The sequence below is a fragment of the Cheilinus undulatus genome, linkage group 16 (assembly GCF_018320785.1).
Source record: "Cheilinus undulatus linkage group 16, ASM1832078v1, whole genome shotgun sequence".
Classification (NCBI taxonomy): Eukaryota; Metazoa; Chordata; class Actinopteri; order Labriformes; family Labridae; genus Cheilinus; species Cheilinus undulatus.
The window spans coordinates 28,728,813-28,755,363 of NC_054880.1; the positions used below are offsets into that span (position 1 = coordinate 28,728,813).

General features: G+C 38.8%; 1 protein-coding gene across 5 annotated transcripts in view; it reads right to left on the bottom strand.

The window, feature by feature from the left end:
- ptprua (protein tyrosine phosphatase receptor type Ua) overlaps positions 1–26,551 on the bottom strand; it is a 336,553-nt gene that overhangs the window by 151,753 nt on the left and 158,249 nt on the right. For all 5 annotated transcript variants that reach the window (XM_041808358.1, XM_041808356.1, XM_041808357.1 and 2 more), the window contains exons 3-4: positions 19,513–19,784; positions 4,927–5,008 (exon numbers count right to left, since the gene is read on the bottom strand). In XM_041808358.1, the coding sequence (XP_041664292.1) occupies positions 4,927–5,008; positions 19,513–19,784 (354 nt within the window). The remainder of the gene's footprint in view (positions 1–4,926; positions 5,009–19,512; positions 19,785–26,551) is intronic.

The following is a 26,551-nucleotide window of genomic DNA, read 5'->3' on the forward strand; positions in this document are numbered from 1 at the left end:
TTTTAGTCTAAACACATATTTGTTAAGTTCCCATCCTGCCTTTAAATGTTGTGTTTCTGCCTCCTACTCTGCTGGAGAGATCTCTCAGGCAGTGAAACACAATGATAACATAATGAGAAAATAATAACCTCCATCGTGTTAGTGATATATCAAAATAAGACTAAATTCTGCTGTGGTGTAAACAGGATGTGGCTCCGGGCGAATTGTTTCTGCTGGGCACCAATGTGTTGGACTAAATTAAATTCTCTTACCCAGGCCGCAAACATTAATGCTCCGTTTCCACAGAAACCATCGGCAAAATCTGGCTGAGGACACGATGATAGAAATTACATCTCATATTTTCTTATTTTTCTTTTTTCTGTCTGCTGCCTTTACTGCACTTTCTCCGCCCAACAGGAAAAGTGCCGGGGTAAGACGTTTTCTCAGGTTATTTTGTCTGCAGGAAAGGAGGATAAACTTTCAAGTCATCTTTTAAAGACGCGCCAACAGCAGCAATTATGAAACAAGTAATTTGTGGATGAGGCAGCTGTATTAATAGGAAAATTTAATTTAAAATCAAAACGCCCGGTAGTGTGAATGTGTGACCTGTTAAGCCTTAATTAATGCCTCCAAACATAAACAGCAGTGAGGTAATTTAGAGTCTCAAAAGTACTCCGACTCTCTAAATGAATGATGCTGCGTCCTATTCCTGATGCAGGAGGGACTGGTTCTGACTGGAACATGTGTTCAGAATAAAGACATAGGAAAACAACACAAATGTCACACACCGACTGTGAATACAAGCCTAATAGTTGTTACATTTGGCTTGAATCTCCCCTGAGGGGGCAGACCATGATTCATGCTGCATGTGAGGGAATGTATGCCAGATTACTAATGTTTACTTACAGCTTTGTTTGTCAGTTTGTGTTCAAGCGTGGCTGCTGGTGCATTTACCAACTGTACAAGAGGAAATGTGGTTAAGCACATGAATGCACTTTCTGTATGAGAGGATGCGTGTTTCTATGCATGGCTGAATACACAGCAGATATGCTTTATAAGTCATGTATCTATGGTTTACATATGCCTGTAAAACAGCCCTGCAGGGCTACTGGAGCCTTACATATGAGCTAACAGACATGGTCAAGGTCTAAGAGCTTACATCTGCACCAAAGACAAACTCATGAACCATGATGTACAGTGGCCCTGAAGGTCAACTGCAAAAATCATATATCTAAATGAAAGATTTTTAAGTGATTCATTAAAAACAAAAACATTTAAGAAACACAAAACCATTTTATGAAACCCTAACCCCAAATTTAATATATATATTTTTGCATTTCTTAATTTTTTTGTGTTTGAGCTATAGAAAATTTATGGTTTATTTAAATTATTTTGTCTTTTAGAAAGATGTGTTGCCTGCCATGTTTTTTTTTTCCATAAAAAATTTGCTATGAGATGATTGTGACTCACAAAATAATCTTGCTTTTCAAATTAATTATTTTTTATTATACAATGGTTTCAGGTTTTTTTTTTTTTTTTGGTTTTTGTGTGTGTGTGTGTGTGTGTGTGTGTGTGTGTGTTTCAATAAATGCTTTTCTAATCCAGTATTTTGTTTTATATATTTTGTTTTTTGTTTTTTTCATTTTTGCACATCATGGTCACAAAACATTTCAAACTGTTTTTAGATTTCAACAAGTAATTTAAAAGGTGCATTTCACGAAACTGTTTTAGTGTGTCATGATATCTTTTTTGTTCTACAAAATGTTTTTGTATTTTCAGAACATTTTCTATGAATCTGATGACTTTTGGAAGATATTTGTTGTGTTTTAGATTTTCAATTTTTTTAATGAAATGATTGTGTTTCATAAAATATTTTAACTGGAACATTTCTGCTTTTCATGATATATCATATCTTTTGTATGTTTTATCAAATAAGTTTTTTGTTTCTTTAAATTCTTTTGTGATTCCTCATCATTTTTCACTTCCATGATTTTTTCTTTTTTTTTTTTTTTTTAATCATGAAATAAGTTATTCGTGTTTCTCAAAATGTTTTTTGGTATTTATCATAATTTTTTGGTTTAATAAAATGTATTTTGTTTCACTAAATATTTTGTTTTTTTTCGTGTCCTAAATATTTCTGTTCTCTTTAAATGTTTTTGTATTTAAGATTTTTCTTTTTTTTTTTTTTTTTTTTTGTGAATTTCAGGAAATGTTTTGGTGTTGTTCTTTTTTTAAGTTGTTGCTTTCTTGCTAGTTTTTCATACATTGAAGCATTTTGGACGTGACAAACATTTTTACTTTGAATCAAATTATCTTGAATATCTATTTTTTTGTTTGTTTGTTTGTTTGTTTTTTGTTTTAAATGTTTTTTTTTTTTTTTTTTTTTTTTTGTCCCTAAAACATCTCTGTGTTAGTTCAAATGTTATTGACTTTTTTCAGGGACTTTAAAATACATTTGTTTCTCTCCTTTTCTTTTCTTTGTTGCATTTTAACCAATTTTTCTGCAATAAAATCAAACATTACTGGAGTTCATTTAAAATTTCTTCTTGCTGTTGAACAATTCTGGGTACTTTTTTCTACAGCATAGCATTCAGAGATAGATCTTGTACATACTGTATGAAGTCTCCTCAAAACCTCAGTGGGAACTTTCCTACTCCACTGCAGATGAAGTGACAAAGGGCAAACTTTAGATGAGCTCTGGTTAGAGGAAAAATAGTAAATGAGATCTGGTTTTAGAGGAGGTTATTTCAGTTCCTCAGCCTGTTACCCAGTGAGGATTCAATGATTTATAATCTGCGGACAGTCTGATTTTTGAATAGAGCCAGAAAGGGATATCTGAATTTCATGAGCTCATAAATACGCTGCATTATCATTCATTAACATTTTCCCACATTTATGCAGCTTAAAACACAAAATTACGGTTTTCACTGATGGACAGTTGAGATCTAAGCTGTGTAGTTTGACAGATAAACAGATAAACCATGTGTCAGAGCAGCAGTTATCAGTGACTGCATCACTGTATTAAGACGTTGTTAATGTGTTACAGTACTGAAGTTGCATTAACATTTTTTCCCTGTTAAGGCTGAAGAAAGGTTTAAATTTGAAGTACCTTTTAGTGGCCAGTATGCTTCTAATACAGATGTTTCTCATAAGCCTTAAAGCTTAAAACTGACTTCCTTTGGATACCAAAATGGTCTTTAGGTTATCATACACCCACCACAAAATGTAAAAGGGCCACAGATTTGCGTTACTCCTCCCCCATTTTCCCTCTTTGATTTCTTCCTCTATCCACACTTCTGTAAAGGCACACATTTTCTTCTTCAAATTGGGGGACATGAAAAGTTTCCAGTGTTGCTCTCTGCCCTTGTTTTAATAAAGAAATGCTGTCTAGCTCTGACAAAACTGTCACTGTGGCGAAGCCCGAGCTAATTGCGCCGCTAGCAGCTGTTGCATATATACACACTCACAGTAAAACTAACCCTTTTCCCTGTAACAATCCCACACTCATGCCGAAGCATCTTTCACATCACAAAAAATGTTTGGTGTTGTTTTTCGTCTTTGTTTCATTCAGAAATGTGGTCCAGTTCTAGTAAAACTGATGCTATGCTAAAGCTACAAAGCTGCACATTACCACTGCACTGGAGGCATTTCAAACAGCATCAGGTCCAACTAAACCCCACCCACAGCTACTGCCTCTTTCTCCTCAAACGATGCTGATCTGAACAGTGTTCAATTCGGCACAAATATTCAGGATTGGAGCTTTTCAAGATGGATTTGCCTGATGGCAGGGAGTCTGGCAAACCCATTTGCTTTGCAAGGTTAGTCAAACATAGGCAAGTATATTGTTAAGATTGGTCATGATGAAGCCATATGTAAACAAATGCAAGGTAACACAGCAAGTTTATCCCAAGACTTAGAGATATAATCATGAACAGATAATGGGGGTGGAATGTGGTTAATAAGTTATAAAAAAAGAGCAAGAGTTAAGTATTTGTTTTCATTTGGGCCTCTTAAACTAAAATTAGACCACTGTGGTGCAATTAAACCCTCAGTGAATCAACTGGAGCCCAGCAAACAAATAATACATGACCAAAAATCATCTATAAATGAGTGAAATTTAATTAAACATTAAATGATACTGGATTTAGGTCAACTTTTTCCCATCAATGACTCATTTAGAATCTCCTAATTATGGAGTAATTATCCAGTCTGATATTCTGCATCATATCACAGCTGGAAAACAATAATTAGAACTGTCAAATGGATAAAAGCGAGCTAATAAAAAGCCAATAATGACCCCAAGTTTAACTGAATATTGTCTTCTACTAAAGCAGATGTTATCTCTTTCGGAAGTCAGACTGCATCAATGCAGCTTTTAATATGATGACTACTTCCAGCTCCATTGGACGCCTCAAATCGGCATGGGATCTAAGTATCAGCGTGGAAGCAGGAGAAAAGGGTCTTTTGTGATGGTTTCACAGAGGCTGTGTACCAGGATTGTAGGGAGGAAATAGCAAAGGTAACAGAACAGAACATCATGTAACATCCCCGGCACTCATAAAGCTCCTTGATATCCCTCTGAAGACAAAGAGACAAATACACCAAGAGAGGATCAGAGTACAGCTACAAGCTGTCCTTTTCATGCCGGTAACATCATATTAGCCTTAAAAGCACCCAGCTGGGAGCAAAGCCATCAGAGGAAAAGGTCAGCCATTTTCCCAGGACAAAAACAAAACCTCCCTCTGTGTTATTACAACCATTACAAATGACAGGTGCCATGTATATGTGCCTCAGTCAGTAGGATTGCATCAAGTCTTCAATCACCTTCAGGAAACTGCTGAACTCCAGGAGGTCAGGCGGTTTCCGGTTTGTTGTTCAGCTGGAAACTTTCCCAGGGCTCAGTAAAGGTCAGGAGGTAAGGTAAGGTGGAGAAGAGAGGGTACTTACTACAGGGGTAATTGAGCAGCACAATGTCGTCCAAAGCAATGTAGCCCTGTCGCTCCTCAGAAACGGTGGCTTCAAAGATGACCTGTGGAGACAATGGATGAGTGAGATGACTACACACTGTTACATCTTGAGTGACAAGGAGATTGACAAAGTGGGAAATTAGAGAGGATGGGATCCAAAGGCCTGTCGACATCAGGGATGCATCGATTTTTCATCAATTCACCAGAAGATTTAGATTGGGACTGAAACACTAGTCAGGGCTAGCTACAAAAAAGACAATTTTATTCTTAGCTAGGTAAACAAATATATTGTCATTATAAATTATGTAGTGACATTTTTGCTTAGAAACATAACGCAGCCATGGTCACATGCCCACAAAACTATATGTTTAAATTTGATGTAAAAAAATAATTTACTGTTTAGCAATGATTTTTGTCAAAAATATATCCAGTTTGATTTCAAAATGTCAAATCAGGGACTTTTAATCTGGAAACCAAAGGACTGCAACAAAGTTTGAAGGTTTTCAGTAACAAATAAATGAAAATGTACTAAAAGACAAGAATCTGTGGGCCATGTACAGTAGCTGTCTTTATTTTCAGTGTGGTATTCAGTTAATTTCTGAAATTAGAGGGTAATAACCTTTTTATATTTTGCTGCACCTATTCCTTTTCTATAGCTGCAGTGAATTGAGCTCTCAAAGCCACCATACCTTCTACTACTTTGCATTCATTCTGCTTTTCATACATCAGGCAAATTGTCTCATTTGCTGGGCCCCGCTTTGTTTGTACAAAGTGCAAGGGGATTCTACTGTAGTCATTTGTATAATAGGTTGTGTTTGCATGTGCACCATCAGTTGGATGCCAAGGTAATTCCTCCGAGTCTGGCACAGTCATTCTCAAACACACTTTTCTATACGTGAGGGCAGATGCGGAGGAGCTTAATGATGGCTCACAGCTCGGAGCTGAGTGAATCGATGGCAGTGGGTGCGTTGACGCGTGATGAATTGAAGAGTTAATCGGTCAGACGTCTCTAATGGCCCGACACAGGAATGAAAAATAAAAATAAATTAGTGGAAAGAAAGCCTTAGTCTGTTTCCATCTGCCAAGGCCTTTTGTGGTATTGATTGGCCCGAGGCACTTAAAGCCTGATGTATTGTCAACATTGCAATCTATTGCCTGTCTGTGTGCATGGTCACAGTCTGACTTCCATCCAGGCATAGCATAGATAACCACAGGTAGTGAGAGTGGGTAATTCTCACGTTGGCAGCACCACATACACACACGTGATGTAGAGGACTGACTTTCATCTCCCCGCCTGTTAATGCACTCAACCCTGAAGTTTGGAGTTTGTCGCGCTGCGGTTAAAAGTTGCTTGTAGAGGGAATGATTCGGGCTCTGCTGACTGTAATCACTGCTCAGAAACCCAGAAAGACTTCATCTTCACACTCTGGGAGGCCTTCGGATTCACTTTGAGGCCCGGCGTGAGACTTGCTCATTTAGATGAGTAAGTGAACATTTAGGCTGTGTTTAAAAACTCCTGCAGCTGCTGCATGCGCTGATGAAAGGGACAGTGGATGAGGAATAAAGGGATTTATTCATGTGTAGTGCACTGTACAGTAAAATCAAAGAATGAGACTTATTAAGGGACAACACAAGGAGAAGAGAGTGCAACATCCAGGCTTGCTAAGCAGTTTAATCCGCATACACCAGGGTACTACAGCAGTTTTCATGTTTTTGAAACCTCTTAGCTTGGAATATTTCTACACTATGTAATACTCTATAGTTAAAAGTATATCTGGTCAGTGGGGACAATAAGGGTGATAAATAATAACCCTGAGTGTGTGCGCACAGACCTCTTCCTACCCCTGCTTGAGTCGGGGTCCAAAGTCATAAAGTCTAGATCTGCCTCTGCTTGTTTACACGCACGTCATGTTACAGCAGGCTCTGTTGTTGGGAGATAAGGGGTAATAAAGACAGGGGCATAGCTTAGATTCTTGTGAAGTCAGAAAATTCCCTGTAAATATGTGATCATCTTTCCGTCATTGATAAGACAAGTGCATCAATCCAAATAAGTGAATCACTCTGTCTGTCTCTTAGTAAAAGTCGCTCACTGACAATCTTTCCTCCTTCCACTAATAATCTATCCAGTTCAAAAAAGAGTATTTTGAACTTTCAAGTATTTTGAAAGTGAACTTCATTGAGTCATTTTGTACATACGCTCCTGTTTATGTCTCAATGTATAACAGTGGTAAATGCTATCTTTTGTGGCAGCAGCCATAATAAGATATCATATCCTATCACATTGCATTGGTGGATGGACTGTATCTTACCATGCTGTACAGTATGAAATTGTATGGTTTTGTATCATATCGTAATGTGCAGTGTAATGTTCTATCAAACCGTATCATTTCATATCGCACCATACTGCACCGTACCAACTGTACAGTAATGTACCATACTTTAACATACTGTATCATATCTTGTCACATCATATCATGATGAAATGTTTTGTATCATACCACATCATGCTGTGTCATATTGTACTGTATTGAACTTTCTGGTATCATATTGTATTCAATCATGTAATATCACATTATAATGTATTGTGTTTTATTTTATTGTATTATGCCGCACTATTCCATACTATGTGTACAGTTAAGTATACTGTCTGTACTTTACTGTTTTGTATTGTAATTAATCATATTGTTTACTATTGTCTTGCAACAGATTGTATCGAATCACATTATGCCGTACTGTACCATATTTGTTCCATGGTGCACTTTGCTTAACTGTATCCTTGTGTTATGCCACATCATATCATATTAAATTGTATTGTATTTTATCTTACTTTGTGCTGCTGCATCATGTTGTACTGCAGTGTGCTGTACTGTATTTTACTGTTTTGTACTGTATCATATTGTATTGATCGTATCATACCATATTGTGTCATAACATAGGCTACCTTAACTTACCATATCGTATCGTACCATATTGTGTCATGATGTACCATATCGTATCGTATAAAATTGTATTGTATCATAACCTACTGTGCCTTACCATATTGGTTTTTACCGTACCATATCATAACGTACTATATGGTATCCTCTCCAATCATATCCCATCAAATCAAATTGTATGGTAACACACTACATCAAATCCTGCTGAATTGTATCATATGGTGCCGTATCCCATACGGTATCATACCACATCAAATTGTATCGTAACATACTGTACCATATTGTACCATATTGTACCTCACCCCTTGTTTCCACATACAGTATGTATGGTTGCAGATGTAAGTCAGCTGAAAGTGTGTTCATTCCTATGGGAAACTCTTTGTTGTCAGACCTGCCTGCAAAACTCCTCCCCTCAGTGTCATTTGTACTGTATTATATCATAAAGTGCCATAACTTATACCATATCGAATCATGCCATACCATATCATATCTGATCATATCATACTGTATCGTACTACATCACACCATACCGTATCATATTCTACTATATCAAATTGTAACAAACCATATCGTATTGTAAAGTACCTTATCATATAATAGTGTATTGCACCGTACCGTATCGTATCTTACTGTATTGTATCTTACTGTATCATATCGTACCGTATCACATCTAAATAGCGAATCAAATTGTACCCCATCTGGCTTTAATATAATGCAAACTTTAACACAGAATAACATTGTAGCATCATCTTCAGATACAACCTCAGCAGCAAATCAGACGAAGATGGGTGCTGCGTGAATACAGAGTATACAAAACAGCCTAAAACCATTTGACTCTGCCATAAAATGCTGAGATTTATTACTTTTATCAAGATGTTATTCTATTCAGGATTACATTCAGGAAAATGAGAGCCAATTACAGCACAGAATGGTGAGATTGGGCAATAATCTGCTGAGGAAACAAATAATACATGGTTGTGGCTCATGAGTTTCTTGTTTGTTTTTTGGGGAGGTTTTTTGTGCCTGCATGTGTTATTGATTTTGTGAAGATGTGTGCTTGATTTGCCTGTGCTTTCTTATGCTGCGGTGTGCCGAGCTGTCAGGGCCTCCATAGAGATGGGGATATAAAAAGATGTATGCAGAGAAAACAGCGAGAGGAAAAACACCTTGAACATGGGCAGTGGAGATAGAAAAAGGAGAGCTGGAGGTTTAAGCCACACGGATACTGTTTGCCATGGCAGGACTTGATAGCATCTTTAATATTTGATAGCAAAGTTTCACCATTCTTTTCCAATACTTCAACAAGTTGGAATGCGGGAAAATCTATTCAGGCTCAAAGATTATAAAAAGATGGATGGATGGATTCATTCAGTTAATAATGAGCAAGAAAAAAGGATGCCTGGAACACAGCAAAGGCACAATTTGTGAATCAAGTATGAATCAAGCTTTGGTTAACTGCAAACGGGAGGGGGTAGTTTTCCTAAGACGGATGGCTGTGTTAATGTAAGCGAGGAAAAAGCATGAGAAATATATCCAGGCGAGAAAGAAAGTTCTGGCACAAGAACGGCAAGTGTGGACAGTAAAGAGGAGGGAAGCAGGTGGACAGTCATATTCGATGTAAAAATCATGCAAGCATTTTAATATGCACCTCCTGCTGCATCGTGTTTGCCTCATAAAATTCAATGCGGGAGAATTGATAGTGCAAGGGAACAGAATCCATACTGCAGCCCAGGAGGCGTTGCAGCGAATACATAAAATCAGTGGTGGCAATAAAAGGGATTGCATTAAAACAAGATTTGCACAGTAATTAATATTTCAAGCTTTTAGTTTCCATTACAGCGCTGTACAAATTATTTATGAGTGCGCACTAATGATAAAGCTCTCAACTGATCTGTGGACGCCATCAATCTTCATGAGGAATTTGATTAACTTAACGACTTGCACGCAATCGTTTGAGGAATATGGTGAACAAATTTGAAACAATGTTCTCTTAATTGATTTCTTCAGCTTAGAATGAGGCCAACATGGTGGATCCATATTAGCAATATGGCTGTAAACACTGAAATATAAGACGTTGAAGCACCTGCCACCTCTGCAGCCCGAGGGAATAAAGTGAGGAGAGCAGTACAGGAGGACAGGACAGCATATGCTCACTGTTTTCTTTGTGACAGTGTGCATGTGTGAGTGTTTCCCCTGGCCCTGTTCAAAACTTGGCACTGTTGCATATTTACTAAAAGTGGATGTGGAGCCAACAGGAAGCATTCTGGAGGTCAAATGCTGGTCATGCTTCAAAATAATGCTAAAACATTTATATAAAACTTCTGCTGAATGCACTTCAGTTTAGACCAAGAGAGAAAGCAAAGGTATGGAAGGTTTTAAGTCCATATTAATGCTTCTGCAAGGAACTTTTGGAGCAATATGTCTTACATCTTTGCTGATTTTATCCTGAGCTTGCACAAACATACCCAGCTTTATTTGACAACTAAACTAGTCTGAAATTTCAATCTAGATACCAAACTTATACAAAGACATTTAACTCCAACAACTGTTTCCCTTAAGCAGGATGGAATTTTTTTTTTTTTTTAATTTCCCTTTTTCCAGTTATTTTTGTTGGTGGTCTCTTTTTTTAAGCTTACACACCAATTAGACTGTTTCATATTTCCACTAGAATAATACATTTTACATTTAGCTGGGAAACCTCCCATACAAAGTTTTTGGGAAGGGCAGGACTTAAAAAAAAATTCTTGGAAGGTGACTGGAACAATGTTCTGTCTGTCACATTTATGACAGAGCAAAAAGACAAAATGAGGCAGAGGACATGCGTAGTCTCAGAGCTTACCTGATCTAACACTACCGTACTGTAATGTTTGAATGGCAAAGCATGCCAAAGTGTACTGAGAGTCATGCGAAAACATCTCTGCTAAGAGAAGCTCTTTGCTCTTGTTTAATAAGGAAATGCTGCCCAGTTCTGCTAAAACTGCCATTATACTACAGTAGAGCTAGGGTGACGCATCGACATAATCAGCGTCACTGATGACATGAATACATCGAATCACATTCCATGCATGGATTCATCACTAGGAGAAAAATGGCTGCATGCTGTCAGAGACTAATGCTGCAGGTGGGCTTGTTGAGGGCAAAAATCCTCCCTTACTCTTACTCTTGAGTAACAGCATGATACACTGTGAGCTATACAGAGTAGAAACAGCACATCACAGTAGCACCACTGCTACGCTCAAGGACCTCAATAAAAAGAAATAATAATAGAAAATACATCCAGAGACAAGTTGAGATTTTTATCTCATTTGAAATTTCACAAGTTAGCATTTATGAATGTTTTTGTATCATTCTGGGTTTTCCTACAGACTGAAACTACTACCACTAAAACTCGTTTTTCTGTTCAGGAATGCAAGTAAATAACTATAATTTGACATATTAATCAAGAAATACTAATGTGCTTTACTATTTTTTCAGGTTTTTTGTAAAATTTTTGTAAAATTTGAAAATTCATGGATAACAACACTAATTATATTTTAGCATTAAAAATATCATTTGGGTTAAAGAGCTTCTACATATTGGTGTATAAACCATTGCAGAAACATAAAAACTGATTTTGGTAATTACCAATGCTGTTAATTTGTTACTTTGGGTGGCGGGCTAATAAATTTGTTAAGCACTGTATATGTTATTATATAACAATATAAAATCCAATATTCATCTGACATCTAAAATGGACCTAGAATAAAGATTTCAAGGTTTAATCTTCGATAAATTAATAAGTTTATATCGAAAATTCTTTGTTAAACAAAAAAGTTGAGAGAAAGTGACCCATGCAAGCATGTAATTACTCATGAATATTTGTTTACGACAGGCAGAACTACAAAAACACAATAAAGGTCCCAAATACTTCAGCTTCCACTCCAAATATATCAAATTAAGCTATTTGTGCCTTTGTTTACTTAAATATCCAAATCAGAAAGCACTGCTTTATAGAATACATAATGCATTAAGGGCAAAGCTTGAACAACAAAATCTGCTTAATTACCTGGTGTATCAGATTTAATTTGATAAATTTTTGATGTACAAAAGTCCTGTGGTGCATGTTAAGTGTCCCTTAGTAAATAATTTGTAAACTGCACTCTTCTGGTTGAAGTCATCAGGTTTTTAGGAGGAGATAAATCATCACCCTGAGGATACAGAGGGCCCTAACAAAAGTGTATCACATACAATTCATTTGGCTTCACAAGGCTAAGAAAGTTGATGTCTGCTTCATTATGGAAAAGATTCACTGTACTCCAATATTTGCTGTGGTCTAAGTTAAGACAGTTGGTATCTGTTGCATCAATTTTAGCATTTCCTTCCTACATCTACCTCATTTAGTGCTTCAGCCTGACAGTTGTTCATCACTGAATGAAATGCTTCTTTAACTGCACTCAATGGAAGATTTGACTACAAAATTCAACAATGCTCCCTACAAGATAAATTTTGAGTCTTAAAAAAGTGTCTGTTAACCCAAAGGTTTCTGCCTGACCAACACTTGAACTAAAAAATGTTCTAGTTTTCAGAACAAAAAACCCCATCAACAATAAACATTTCACACCCAGAAATATTGGCAATGCATTTTTAAACCTCATATCAGTAAAAAATGCAAAAGGCCAAAAAAGACTTCAGATCGCAGTCCAACATATCTCTGAAGCCGTCTGTCTTTCCTGAGGGGCTGTTGATGCTGGCTGATTTTTTTTTTTTTTTTTTTTTTTTTCTTTTTCATTTAATCTCGACCACCACCATCAAAACCACCCACACACAAACACAAACACACCCAGAAACACACTCTCTGCTCCAAGCTCTGTGAAGTGGTATCGCTCAGTGTGTGAGTGGAGCTGCTGCTCAGTGGCCTGTAGGGGCCGATCTGTTGGCTGGGAGTGCTGGACAGTGATCTTTATCAATGGGACTAGATGGATGAGTGGAGCCCTGTGGGGCCTGTGCTCAGCTTTGAGCGGGTGCAGAGAGCGCTGCTGAGGGAGGGCGACGCCTCCTGGGGCAGAGTAAAGAGCAGAGTAGCACTGAAAAGAGTCAAACTCCTGTCCCTCTTCACCCAGCAGAGAGTCACAGTTTGTTCATCAGGCTGATGTCAAACACTCCTCGCTCCTCTACACACCTTCACCTGCTTTATCACATGCTGCCGATCAGTCTTGGTCCAATCAGTAAGACCAAAAACTTTGCTCTAAAGGCTGGCCATAAGCAAGATGATTTAAGGTGACTTTAGGCCAGATTTGCCCAGGGAATTCCCAGCCTTTTGATCAGAGGCTTGTTGCAAATAAAAATGGTGGGGCAAGCAGACAGGGCAGCATCCCCAACAGGATCTTACAAACTTTTACAGCTAACAAACACAAATACAACAATATCTTTACCTCCACCACTATCTGAGGCCAGCACCATGTTGAACAAGTAAACCCATGCATCCCTTTCCCCAGCAACACTTTCCAACTCCAGTCAGGATATATAGTCCTTCCAATACATTCTGGGTCTTCCCAGTTGGACATGGCCAGAAGACCTCCAAAGGGAGGCACCAGACAGCATCCTGATAAGATGCCTGAACCACCAACTGGCCCTTTCGAGGAGCAGCAGCTCTTCTCCTTTATCTCTTCAGATGTCAGAAATCCTCAACCTATCTCCAAGGCTGAGCCACACCCCCTCGATTAAACTCTTTTGGTTGCTTGTATCCAGGATCTCATCCTTTCCGTCATCACCCAGAGTTCATGAACATAGGTGAGGGCTGAGAGGTGGATCGACCAGTAAATAGAAGGCTTTGTCTTACGGCTCAGCTTCCACTTCACCATAACAGATCGACACAATGCCTGCAGTACTGCTAACGCTGCACTGATCCACCTGTCAATGTCATGCTCCTTACCCAGTGAGCAGGACCCTGGCATACTTGAACTCCTTCACTTGGAGCAGAGACTCACTCCCTGGAGGGAGGATTAAATGATAAAATATCAGTTGAAACAAAATCTTTTTAAACTTTCATCCTGACTGTGGTTTCACGCTTTTTAAAAGCAATCAACACCCTAAAGTCCTGTGATGTGTGACCAGCCTGGAACTTTTTTATCCACTTTTCCACATACTTTTTGCACATATTGTAACTCGAGGTAGAAAGTGAGCCAATGGTCGCTTGTGAAAAGTTCACATCAAAAAGTTTTAAAATTTGTGGACTAATGCTGCGTTCGATTAACCTCAGAAGTCAGATGTCGGAACTGGGAATGACGTCACGTTTGTCTAAAATACCGCGTTTCCCAGTTCTTTGCGTTCTTTTCCTCACAGCCACGATGAGTTGGAAAAACGATGGATGCTGTTCTTGCATTGTTTTTAGCAACACTGACCAGATGACATTGACTGACACTGCACAGAGGTTCATGCATTACACGACTGTTGCTACACTACATGCAACCCAGGGTAGTGCTGGGTCTACAGTTCCTAAAAATGCACTGAGAAACACGTAATGCTTTGTGCCACAATATTGTGTCATCAAGGTCGGGCTGCTGTGTGAAAGAATGAGTTCACGAGTTGTAATCACAACTTTGGGAGACGTTCCATTTGCCACTTCCAGTTGGAAGTCAGATAAAATAAGTCATAAAATGAGTTACGACAACAAAAGGAACGTAGCATTACTCCAATATCATTTGTCTAAGGCTGACAATACAGTAGATGATTTTTAAATTTTGAATGATTTTAAAAACATGAAAAATAACATACCTAATCCTTTTAAACAAAGGCAAAGATATAAGCACACTAAAACAAGGTTCTCTTCAGGTGCACAACCAAAAAAGACTGAGTACAAAACAGATGATTTGGAACTCAGATATGTCCTTAAGAGTTGCCTGATTGCTTGGCACAGCAGTGTACAGGCCACAATGAAGGCATTCAAACACACCTTCTTCCTTAGCATTGGGGTTTGTGACAATTTCTGACATAGGAAACGCCCCCTCAACCATCAGTGGGGGTCAATCTGGCCTTAAATTGGGCTATAAATCAGGTACTGTGTGGCCAATCCCACAGAGACAAGCTAACTCTTAGCAATGTACTGAGGTTTTCTGAGCCGTACTCACTGTCCACTCTGGGTCAACGATCAAACTAGAAGGACAAGGTTACCATGGATGGAGTTAGGGCTAGGGGTAAGGTACCTTGTGAAAAAAAAACCCCAGCACCTACACTAAATAAAACTCAAGCAACACAAGCCTATTGGTGGATTAAGAACTGGCCTATTGCCTACAATGAAAGATATCATGAACATGAAATCTATGCCTCTTGAATGTGAGAAAAGGTCTTTTCCTTTTCCCCACTGAGGCATGTATGACCTGACATGCCAGATAGCCTGTTTCACATATCAATGAAATGGAAAAGATGTTACATCCATCATAGACAGTGTTTAGGTAAGACAGTTTGGAGGATGTCTAAATGAACACTCTTTCTGTCACGTTCATTACAGGCCAATCAGAACAGCAAAATATCTGAAGTAGAAGACATGTGCTGGCCTAGGGTTTAAACTATACAACTCTCTTCACCAGGCACAGTGTTGCTTGCAGTTCTGCCTCTTTCTCCACACATGACACTGACTGGTTCTGTCATTCTCTTGCCGGGAACAAGCTTGAAGCTTTGCAAGATGGATCTTTCTGATGACAGACAGGGAATCTAGCCAATTCTTTGGCTTAGTGAATGCAATCCCTAAGACTGCAACATCTCTATATAAGTGGTTGAAAACTTTGGGAAATTTGAGTCACAAGTCCACATTAAAGAGGTCAAGGTGGGTCCTGAAGCTAAGCCAGATAGAGCTACTATTTCAGAAAATTCAAACAGCTCTTATCATGGCTGACACTTAAAAACTTCTGGGTCATTTCTCTCAGTTAATAAGCTCCCTAACCAAAAAGAACTATCTGAATGTACCCCTGGTTTATTGTACAAATAAGACGATCTTTCCTCTGCCTGCTCTGCTGGCAGGAGGACTACAGAGAACAGCATGGTCTCATCACTCAGCCTGTGTGGACATACATCACCAGAGCAGTAGATTACATCTGTTATGCACGATGTCCAAATGGTAAACACTGCGGCGCTAAGCAAACTCCCCGCCTGTGCCTGGCTGCTCTGATTGTACACCTCGGCTTCTCCCTCTGAGAGCATCAACCCCTCGCCCGCTCCTCCTCCTCCTTCTCCGCCTCCTCTGCGACAGTGTGGCAGACAAACTTCTGACGTCCGTGCAGATACAGAGGAGAAGAAAATCATTACTTTAGATCAGTTTGGCTGTTTGTGTGAGGCGCCCAGGACAGCAGAGCTGAGGATGGTAAAGCGCAGGCTGTCCGCATTGATCTGTGCAGCCCTCTAATCTCATTAACTGGCTCTTGATTTATTGAGATGGGGCCTGGAGTGCGCCAAGGTTATGGAAGCAAACACCGAGCCTTCTCCCCCGCATTGAGGGTCGCATGAAATTGAGGTCAATTGACTGTTCGCAGGCCCACGCTCCCACAATCCCTTACACCAGCTATTGCCTTCTCATTAACGACTATTTTGGATGTGGTAGGGGGGGTTGAAGGAGGCATAAGGCCTGGTGGGAAGAAAGAGAGCATTAGGGGATAAATTATCGGCCGTAATGAGGTGAGTCAGGGCTGCATCCAGTCATCAGAATCTTACAAGCTACACAACAGCGCTAATAATGCAGCATCGACAATACAGGCATCAAACGGAGCTATTGATTACACTGCAGCACGCAGGTAAATTGACCAATAAATAAAGATACAATACAAACACACGCCCAGTGTAATTACACACCTATTGAGCCACTGTGATATACGACACAGCTGCAATTTGCTAATCTCTGCATGTTGTTTGAGTGATAGCAAGGCTGAAAGTTAGTATTCAGTGACCATTGAGCTGCTCAATGGAGCAGCTGCTGCTTTAGTGTATAGCTATGTGACTCATATAGCCTTTTAATATGCTAATTCTGGGAAGTAGTTTGTTTTGCATATTCACCATTCCAGTGCTTTAGTGATGCTACATATTGGCTGCTTACAGAGAGTATATCTGAAGTAGATACAGCCCTATTAAGTTACTCGTGTTGCATTTCTTTTCTCTGTTCTGTTTTTGGAGTTTATAGAGAAGAACATTTTTTAAGAAAGTTCTGGTAGTGTGCCTTCTGTCTTGGCTGACAACTTGTCGTGGTAAGAACTTGTAATTTACAAAGTAAAGCCATGCTTTAACCTTAAAGCCAATTGTATCATTGGATGAATGATAAAAAACACCCTCCAGTGGATCATGGGCCTAACGCATCAAATGTGATATAAAAATATATATCTGAAATGTTATGTCAATTGTGTGTTTTTTTTAATTAATGAACATCTCAGTTCCAAAAAAGGATACTTTTCTGGCTATTACTTAAGGTATCAGAGTCTACAGGGTTAAAGCAGAGGTTCTCAACAAGGTGTCCAGGCATCCCTAGAGGGGGCGCCAAAGATCTCTAAACATCAGCTCTGACGCTGTCAAAACTAAATGAACATACTTAAAAAGAAGAAACATACATAATGTATAAGAACCAACCTGAAAGATTTTTAAATGAGGAGAACCTGTTTATTCTTGAGCAAAAAAGTCAAATTTTTTAGAGATAAACACCCCAAATTTTGCAAATTTTAAAAAGTCAGAAATTGTCAAGAAAAACCTACATTTTGAGATTAGAAGCTTCAAATAATCAACTATCAAAATCATAAATTTACAACACAATAAAGTCACAAATTTACCAGAAACCAAACTGATAACAGTGGTTGGATTTTTATGTTTTCCACTTTAAAATCGCAAAACTTCAAAGTTTTGGTTCATGTAAATTTACATCTTATAGTCAGAAATGTATACTTTTTTTTGTAAAGTAACTTGTTAAACTTGAGCATTTCAATTTTCATGGAAGGTTCTGAAACACATCCATCTGGCATGTCAGGTTAGCAACCATCGTTTCCATAAAGAATTTCAAATTTTGATTTATTTAACCACAGAACAGCAGTATTTCTGGATCTGGTTAATATATGGCTTCTTTTTCATAATGCTACTTTAACTTCATTTGTAGAGGGCACAGTGAACTGTGTTGACAGACAATGATTTTTGGAAGTGCTCCTGAGCCCATGCATTGATAGTACAGGATCAAGCCTGTTTTAAATGCAGCGCCAGAGGGCTGAAGACCACTAGCACCAAATTTTGACCTTTGCACACAAAGATTACTCCAGATTCTTTAAATTATTTGATGGTATTATGTCCTGTAGGCAGTGGGATATTCAAAGACTTCACAATTTTTGAAACTGTTAAACAATTTTTCAATGGTTTTCTGAAAAATGTTGAACCTCTGCCCACCTTTACTTCTGAGAGACTCTGACTTTCTAAAATACTTATTTTATACCCAGTCTTGTTATTCACCTGTTGCCAAGTAACCTCATTAGTTGCACAATGCTCCTTCAGCTTTGTTTCATTGGTATCACATACCTTTACAACCTTTTGTTGCCCTGCCCCTACTTTTTTGAGATATGTTGCTGCCATAAACTTCAAAATGAGAAGACATTTTTCATTAAAAGGTAAACTGTCGGGGCGCAGGTGGCCTTGTGGTGAGATTTGCAAATCATTGCATTCTGTCATTTGCCCGTCCACGCAGAAGCATAACTGAGTCTTAGTACAAAAAATGTCACACACCCAAACCATGCACACTGGGTCTGTTAAATTCTATTTGTATGTACCGCAAAAAATTAATAGAAAGTGGCAAATTGTTTCATTCTGCAATGAAAATAAGCAGTGAAGACCAGCCTGTGGCTCTGTCACTCCTTCAAAATCACTCTGAATCCATCCATCCTGACAGAGTGCTTCATACAGCACCAGCTGTGCAAAGTTGGAGAGATGGAGGACACAAACTAGGCAATCAAAACCACATAATCCAGTGTCTGTTAGGTGACTGAGCAAAAAATGTATCCCTTTATCTAGTACATTTCCATGGTAGATATCCACATGATAAACAGGAGAATCACAGAGTTTGAAGTGAGGATTCGGTGTGAGAGAGAAAGAGAGATGGGGGGGGGCAAGCAGGAAATAGCAGGAGCCGATCTGAATCTTCAATAATCACACTACTTCCTCAGATGAGAAGTTTTGCCATGGTAAACCTTTAACTTCACATTACAAATATTGCGGCATAGTCTGCATCATATTTTGAAAGGTGGAGCGCTACCTTCGACCGCTTCCTATCAGCTATGCTTGTTTTGCTGATTCAGTGAGCTGCTACCGACATCATTACTCTCGTGCGAGAAATGCTGCGTTCGTGTCTGGCATGGAAAATTGACTACTCTTCCACTCTCTTACAGTAACAAGGATGTGTTTAGGTACCGAAACATGGTACCATTTGATTTTGCGTGAATTGGTACTCGGGAGTACCAATAGAATTCCGTCAGTACCTATAAAAGTACCGAATTAGGTACCCATCCCTAATTATGATACTCAGTGGCTCCAAATCACACTGTATGTCTACCGAACATCACTAAAATCACGTAAAAGATTCTTCTACCCTTATGTTTGTGTGGTAAAACCTTGCACACTCTATAACAGGTGAAAGCTCTTACCTGGTATTCACTGGGCCAGAAAGTGCTGACGGCGAGCTCCACCTGGTGCCACTGGCGACCCTGGGAGCCTGAGATATTCCACACCGCGCTTCCCTTGGAGCCCCCGTTCACCCGTATGTAGACCTGCAGATCCCCGGGGCTGTGTCCATCACGGCTGTACAGGAAGTAGCTGAACTGGATGCAGTGTGTGTCGTTCTCGCTGAGCGGGAGCAGAAGCAGCTGAGCGCGTTGGCCCCCAAAATGCTGCGATGAGTTGACCATCATGAAGGACCCTGGAGAGATGAGATGTAAAAAGAAGAAAATAATGTCAGACATATCATTTCCTGAAGTGTCATTCAATTACAGCTCGGTTATTAGCAGCAGACTCTCACAGCTAGAGAGTGGTCTGAAGATGAGTCATAATATACCGTTTGACCTTGCAAAGCACAGACTCTTCCTTTGAACAGTAACTGCTTTATCTACATCCACTTCACAAATAAGGGCTTCTTTTCAATTCTCACCTGCAAGACAAGCACTGAGAAACCTAAAATATAAAAACCACAAAGATCCACACTCTGAACTTCAGCTGTAACACCTCAGCCAGGATAGATATGTCCTGTTAGCCTTTGACCACCTTTATTTTTAAACCTGGTAAAAGAGGCAAGACACCAAAACTGACAGGCTCAAAGGTTGTTACCACGAATATCTCTGTGATTCACACTGGTTATCTGTCTGTATTCAGCCAGTCTCTGAGCCCCGTTTCCATCAGGTGTGCAGCACTGCCTCAGATGTTGTGTTAACAGAGGTGCAGAGGCTTTTACTTTGGACTGAAGTTCACAGAGTCACTGCAAGATGCCTGTTTCCTGCAGTGAAGAGAAACCAAGACACCAAGAGCACTTAGAATATTAGACAAAATAAAGAGCAGCACCCTGTCAAAGATCACAATTAAGAAGACACAAAATTTACAGTCCTGTGCATAACTTTTGGGTATGTTTTTGAGTCTGCATTAAGGTGTAGATTTGGTGAGCAGCCTGCCTGAGGACACACTGGATGAAGGAGGATTGACACAACCCAGGCCTTCCTCTGGATTTCCTTGCATTTTACCAGAGGCATGGTGAAATAATATGCTGGATAAATAACAAATCTTTAGGGCAGTGGTTCTCAACATTTTCAGCCCACAACCCCAAAATAAAGGTGCCAGAGACCGGGGACCCCCACTGTACCTGAAGGTGGTTGAACACAGCCATGCACATTCAAAAATAGTTATATGCAGACAAGGCCGCTCACGGGGGGGATGGGGGGGCATCTGGGACCCATTCAAACTTGAAGCCCATGTTTAAGTTAAGCTGTGATATCCATACATTTAACCTGAATAATAACCACGCTTAACAAAGCAACAAATATCTTAAATATATTTTCTTATTTGTGTGTGCCTTAGTATCTTCTTCAAAATGTAAAACCAATTTCTTAAAAACAGAATTAAAGTGTGTTAAAATTGCTGAAATAGGTGGGAAAAGTGGTGAAATGGGATTAGAAGTGGCAAAAATAAGAAAAGAATGGCACCAATGGTTAACGTGGCAAAAACGTGGCAAATTTGGTGAAATGGGATTTAAAAGTGGAAATAAATAGTTGGAACTGGCAAAAATGGGTTAACTGAGGAAGAAAAATGTGATTTTTTTTTTTCAGAAATCTGTTAAACTGGAAAAAAATGGGCATCAAAAACAGTGAACTGTGGTTAAAATGCAAAAACAGGCGTCAAAAGTGGTAAAAAGGGGCTAATAGGACTAATATTAGCTCAACAGAAGCAACAATAGGTAAAAATTGATCAAAAAAAGTGTAAACAATGTGCTAAAATGTGTTAAAACTAGTGGGAAAAAGGTGATGAAAACGGGTTAAAATTAGGCAAAATTGCTGTAAAGTGGCAAAAGTGAGTGGAAAGTGGCAAAAGAGTCCAAATTGTGCAAACATTGATGAAAAGTTGTTAATGATTGTGGCAAAATTGGGTAGGGAAAGTGGTTAAATAATGGCACAAAGAGATACTTTCAATTAAAAAAAAATCCATGACAGTTTGACACGCTTTTCAACTCCCAAATGAGGAAACATGTATTTAGGATGCTAGCACCAAAGCTACTGATAAAATGTTTTTCATTTTGTATTCTACTAATTTCATGGCTATAATTTCACTAAAATGGCTAAAATATACAGTCTGATATCTTTTAAAAATTATTCTCTATTTTTTAAAGCATCTGACGACCCCCTCTCAGTGTCTCACGACCCTCAAGGGGGTTCTGACCCATACGTTGAGAACCACTGCTTTAGGGTAGTGTATAGGGTGGAAGTGGTAAGCAGGGAGATAGTAGGGCAAGTCCCTAGTTGTGCTGTGGATATTTCAGGGGTCTGACAACTGAGTGATCTCTGGGTGTATCACCAAGGCTGAAAAAGCCTATAAAAAAGAAATGCTGTTGAACTTGACTTTGACTTGACTCTGGCTGCCCTCCCTGCTCTCTCCAGCCCCAGGTTGTGGCACTAAATATAGGCCTTAGAGATTTGATCAATAACAGTTGTTAAATATATAAACAGTTGTACAAGTAGAATAAAATGGTTATAGAGCAAGAAGACAAAGATAACAACGGGAAATATAAACAGAGCTATATGAAATGAACTTATACTGAGTAAATAATAGTAAAATAAGAATCAAAAATAGGCAGAGTTAAATGAAATGGATGTTGAAATATTTCTTACACAGACAGCATCCTGATAATTGGAATCTAAAAAACAAAAACGTATTAAATTGTTTCTGAAGCTCCATCAACACAGTTGTAACACAGTTTCATCTGGCTATAGCAGCTGCTTTAATCCAATATGGCAAGACACCTTCTGAATTTTCATTTTCACTACAAACTAGCAGTACCAAAGTCTGAACTAGAATGGCCATCTGAGGCGGCAGACCCATGCCTAAGCAGCGCCACTGAGGAACTTACGCTCCCATTGATTACTATGGTGTTCAAAATTTCAAAGTCCAAGAAAAACCAAACGGGTGCGCGGATCATCACCAAAATCTAATCGATTCTTCCCTGTCACTATCCCAACATTTCCCGAAAGTTTAGTGAAGATCTGACTTTCTGTTCTGGGGTTATCTTGTACACATACAAAGCAAGAAAGCAAGAAAGAAAGCAAGCAAGAAAGAAAGAAAGAAAGAAAGCAAGAAAGAAAGAAAGAAAGAAAGAAAGAAAGAAAGAAACATACATAACCCCCTGCCGATTTCAGACTGTAGACTGAGACCCTCCTTTTCAAATGGTCTTTGGTCCATATCAGAGTTTGATTGACAGCTTTTACACCAGCAAAAAAAAAAAAACTACACCAACATAGCAAAAATACCTGGGTTTGTTTCAGTAGAATCAGCTCAGGTGAGAAAGGACTCTAAATGTTGGGGATGACATGAACCAGTTAGTGCAAGAATCAGGAGTTTGACACCTGAGACCAGTTTTAAAGATGCCTGCACTAATCTGCACCATGCAGGGTCATTTTGAAGCACTGCTCCTAAACAAGCTGCCATTTTTGATGTATAACAGGCGTTCCTGTGGCAATTTGGTCAAAGTAAAAGTCTGACTCTTTTGGCCTGTCTGATGACTAAGATAGCAGAGCATGATGGGATATGACCTCATGAGCTGAAGTGTCTAATGTTCTCTTAAATCAAGTTTAAGATATCGTGGCTTTCCTTTTTATTTGACAGATTGAACCCATTCTTTCAAAGACGAGTGAATTTAAGAAACATCTCTTTCTTTGTTATTTCTCATGAAGATAAACACAAATAGACAGCACATCTGGCACCAGGCTGTCTGTGTTTATTACCTTGGACTGCTTAAATTGGCCTTGGGGATCACATCCTTCATCTCTCTAACTCCTAATCTTCCATCATCATCATCCTCACATCCATTCTTTGATGCTGTCAGCAGGAGGGACAACACATCCTAATTGCACACCTAACCTTCACATTGGCTGGGATGGGTGCATCAGCTGAAGACGGCCATGGTGTGGATGAGCACAGACAGCGGCATCGTGGGTAGTGTAGTCGCCTTGGCACTGTAGTAGAGTGAGATCGTAATCAGAGCTCTGCCTCTCGCCATTAATCACGCTGACACTGTTATTAGGCCATAATGGCAGCCGAGGGAATGCTTAAACCAGAGAGATGGCTGTAATACTTGCACGCTGACATGCAGGACACATATCAGCACTCACACCATCCCACTCACTCTCTCTCTTACATTCACAGTTTACAGGCCCAGAAAAAATCTTGCTGACCTTCCCAGGAGAAAGTGGCATCTTCTTTAACTTTTGTCATCTTTCTTTCATTTTGTCCTCATTTCCACCGCCTCCCTTTTCTGTCATCTCACTCATTTTCTCTTTCAACCAGCATCTTTTCATCCTAATTATCTAAACTCAAACCATTTTAAAGATAGTGACTAGAAAGTTGATTGATTTAAAGAAGATCGACCTCTGCATTCTGTTTCTAGGTAAAAGTAGAAATCAGAATCAAAGAAAGCATCACTGAAGGTTTTCATTTAATGGGTTGAGAAATGTTCCAGAAAGCAGCTGATGCTTTCAAGAATTTCTGCATGAAGAGAGCCAACACATCATCTTTTTAGTCTTTAATGCAAGGACGTTTTCTACTGAATGACACTATTTACGAAATATTAAGACAAATATATTTAATGTTTTCCTTTAAAGGCTAAGGTTCTATTTGCTCACAATTGAAAAGGTTTCAAATTTTAATTTTAAAAGTGAATCATCACTATTTGGTATGATTACTCATCATCACATTACAAAGTTGACTCTAACTTTAAAACAGCAATCAAATCAGTAAGTAAGAAAAGTATCTACAAAAAGAACGGTAGATACAGTGATGGAATCAGCCGCGGAAGCTTGTAACTTCAGAGTAGTCATAGGTGTCTTGGTTGTCTCTTTCACTAGTCTCCTTCTTGCACGGTCACACACTTTGTGAGGACAGCCAGATTTAGGAAGATTTACACATGTGCCGTATTCCTTCCATTTCTTGATGATGGATATAACTGAAAACAGAGGGATGTTCAATGCCTTGGAAATATTTTGTATTTAACCCCTGAGTGATACTTTCAAATAACCCTTCTCTAACTTGCTCAGAGTGTTCTTTTGTCTTCATGGTGTAATGGAAGCCAGCAATACTGATTAACCAGTGACTGGACCTTCAAGACTTCATGCTACAATACACATTCACTGCACTCAGATGATCCCCAATTCACTGATTTTGAGACTACTAGCATCAATTAAAGGGGCTGAAAATGTTTTTATAATACATATTTTCACTTAATTGACATTACTTTGCAGAAATCTGTTTTCACTTTGGCATTAACAAGAACTCTATAGGCACTGCATATGTAAGCAGTGATATTTAGTACAAGAAAATTAATCATAAAAATTGGTAAAAATAGACCTGTGATCATTGCACTTTATAAGTGTCACCTGAATAAATTTCAATCATATACTCTGTTATCAAAGTTTAAAAAAAGGAGTGTAAAATCCAGTCATGTCTTCCCAAGAGCTCAGTGTCTCATCATACACCTAGTAACTATTTAAAGTTTGTGCTAATACAGGAACAATTCTGGAGGCTGCTTTTTCCATGTTTTGTGAAATAAAACATTTAAATTCCAAACAGAAAGTGATTTTTCAGAATAAAAAGGTTCTATCTGCATAAACTTGTTCCCAAAAATACATTTGCAAATATAATAGAAAGTTAATTTAGCCCATTTAGAGTAAATTCACTATGAAAGAGAGTGGTACCACCTTCTAGTCTTTTCTGTTTTAGATACCAAAACTTTGATGCTCAATATCTAAAAACTGCCCAGAATGCATTCTTCATTTGATTCACAAGTTAAGAAACTAGGAGGCATGAATAGACTTAAAAATTTGCTTTCAAATGCAAAATAATGCAATGTGTAAACATGCACTGATCAAACGTAATTTAAATAGTTTGACAGCCCTAGTAATTATGTATTAAATAATTAGCCCAATAAACCACTAAATATAGTCATGTCTGTGGCTCTGCATACACGTTTTATGAAGGGAGATTTGGCAAGCCACTTTATTTGGAACACCTGTTCAAGTGCTAAAAAAAATACTTTCTTTTTATTTCACCTTTAATGTATATTTTGGGCTTTTTATGCATTTATTGTAGAGAAGGACAATGGATAGAATGAGAAACAGGGTTGAAAGAGTAGGGAAATTGGCCACAAGCCAGACCTGAACCCTGGCTACCTATGTACATGGGTTGTGACCTGACCACAAGATCTTCTGCCCCTGAAAAACCATCTAGTACAAAATATAATCAGCCAATCTTTCGGCAGCAACCAATGCATTAAAGCATGTAGACATAGTAAAGAAAATGAGCTGAAGTTCAGAGCATCAAAATAGGACAGAAAGGTGATAATAGTGACTTTAGCAGGATGGGTTAGTCTGATCATTTCACAAACTTCTGAACTGGGAATTTCATGCACAACCATCTCTAGGGCTTAAAGAGAATGGTTAGCGTTCAAGAAAAAACAGAGAGTGGCAGTTCTCTGGAGAAAAATGCCCTGCGGCCAAAACTCAGAGCTTAGTAGCCTAGTTGGTAAAAAATGTAATTGTTGGACTCTCTCCCATCTGCTGAACTTTCCCCTTTGGCATAGATTTTAATTGTTTTGTAAGCTGTTGTTTCATCTCTAATGTGGATGTTTCTTGTCATCTCAGTTGCATTGACATGTTTTTTATCAGTCTGTCAGTGTAAATAGAAAACAGGTCAAATGCCGGGTCAGATCCTCGGACACTCTGGATATGAATGGATTTTAAATGCATGCCATGGAGCCTCCTCAACCACTGTCTGTTGATCCCTTGGCTCCATCCTTTCTGCACCCAAACCACTGATGAGATGTCAAAGTGCCAGAAATACGCAGTGATAACAAGCAGCTGCTGTCCTCTGAGATCTCGACGTATTCCTGGACTATGCTGATATTTTCTTCTCCCTCACCTGCCTGCAGAAGAAGCCTGG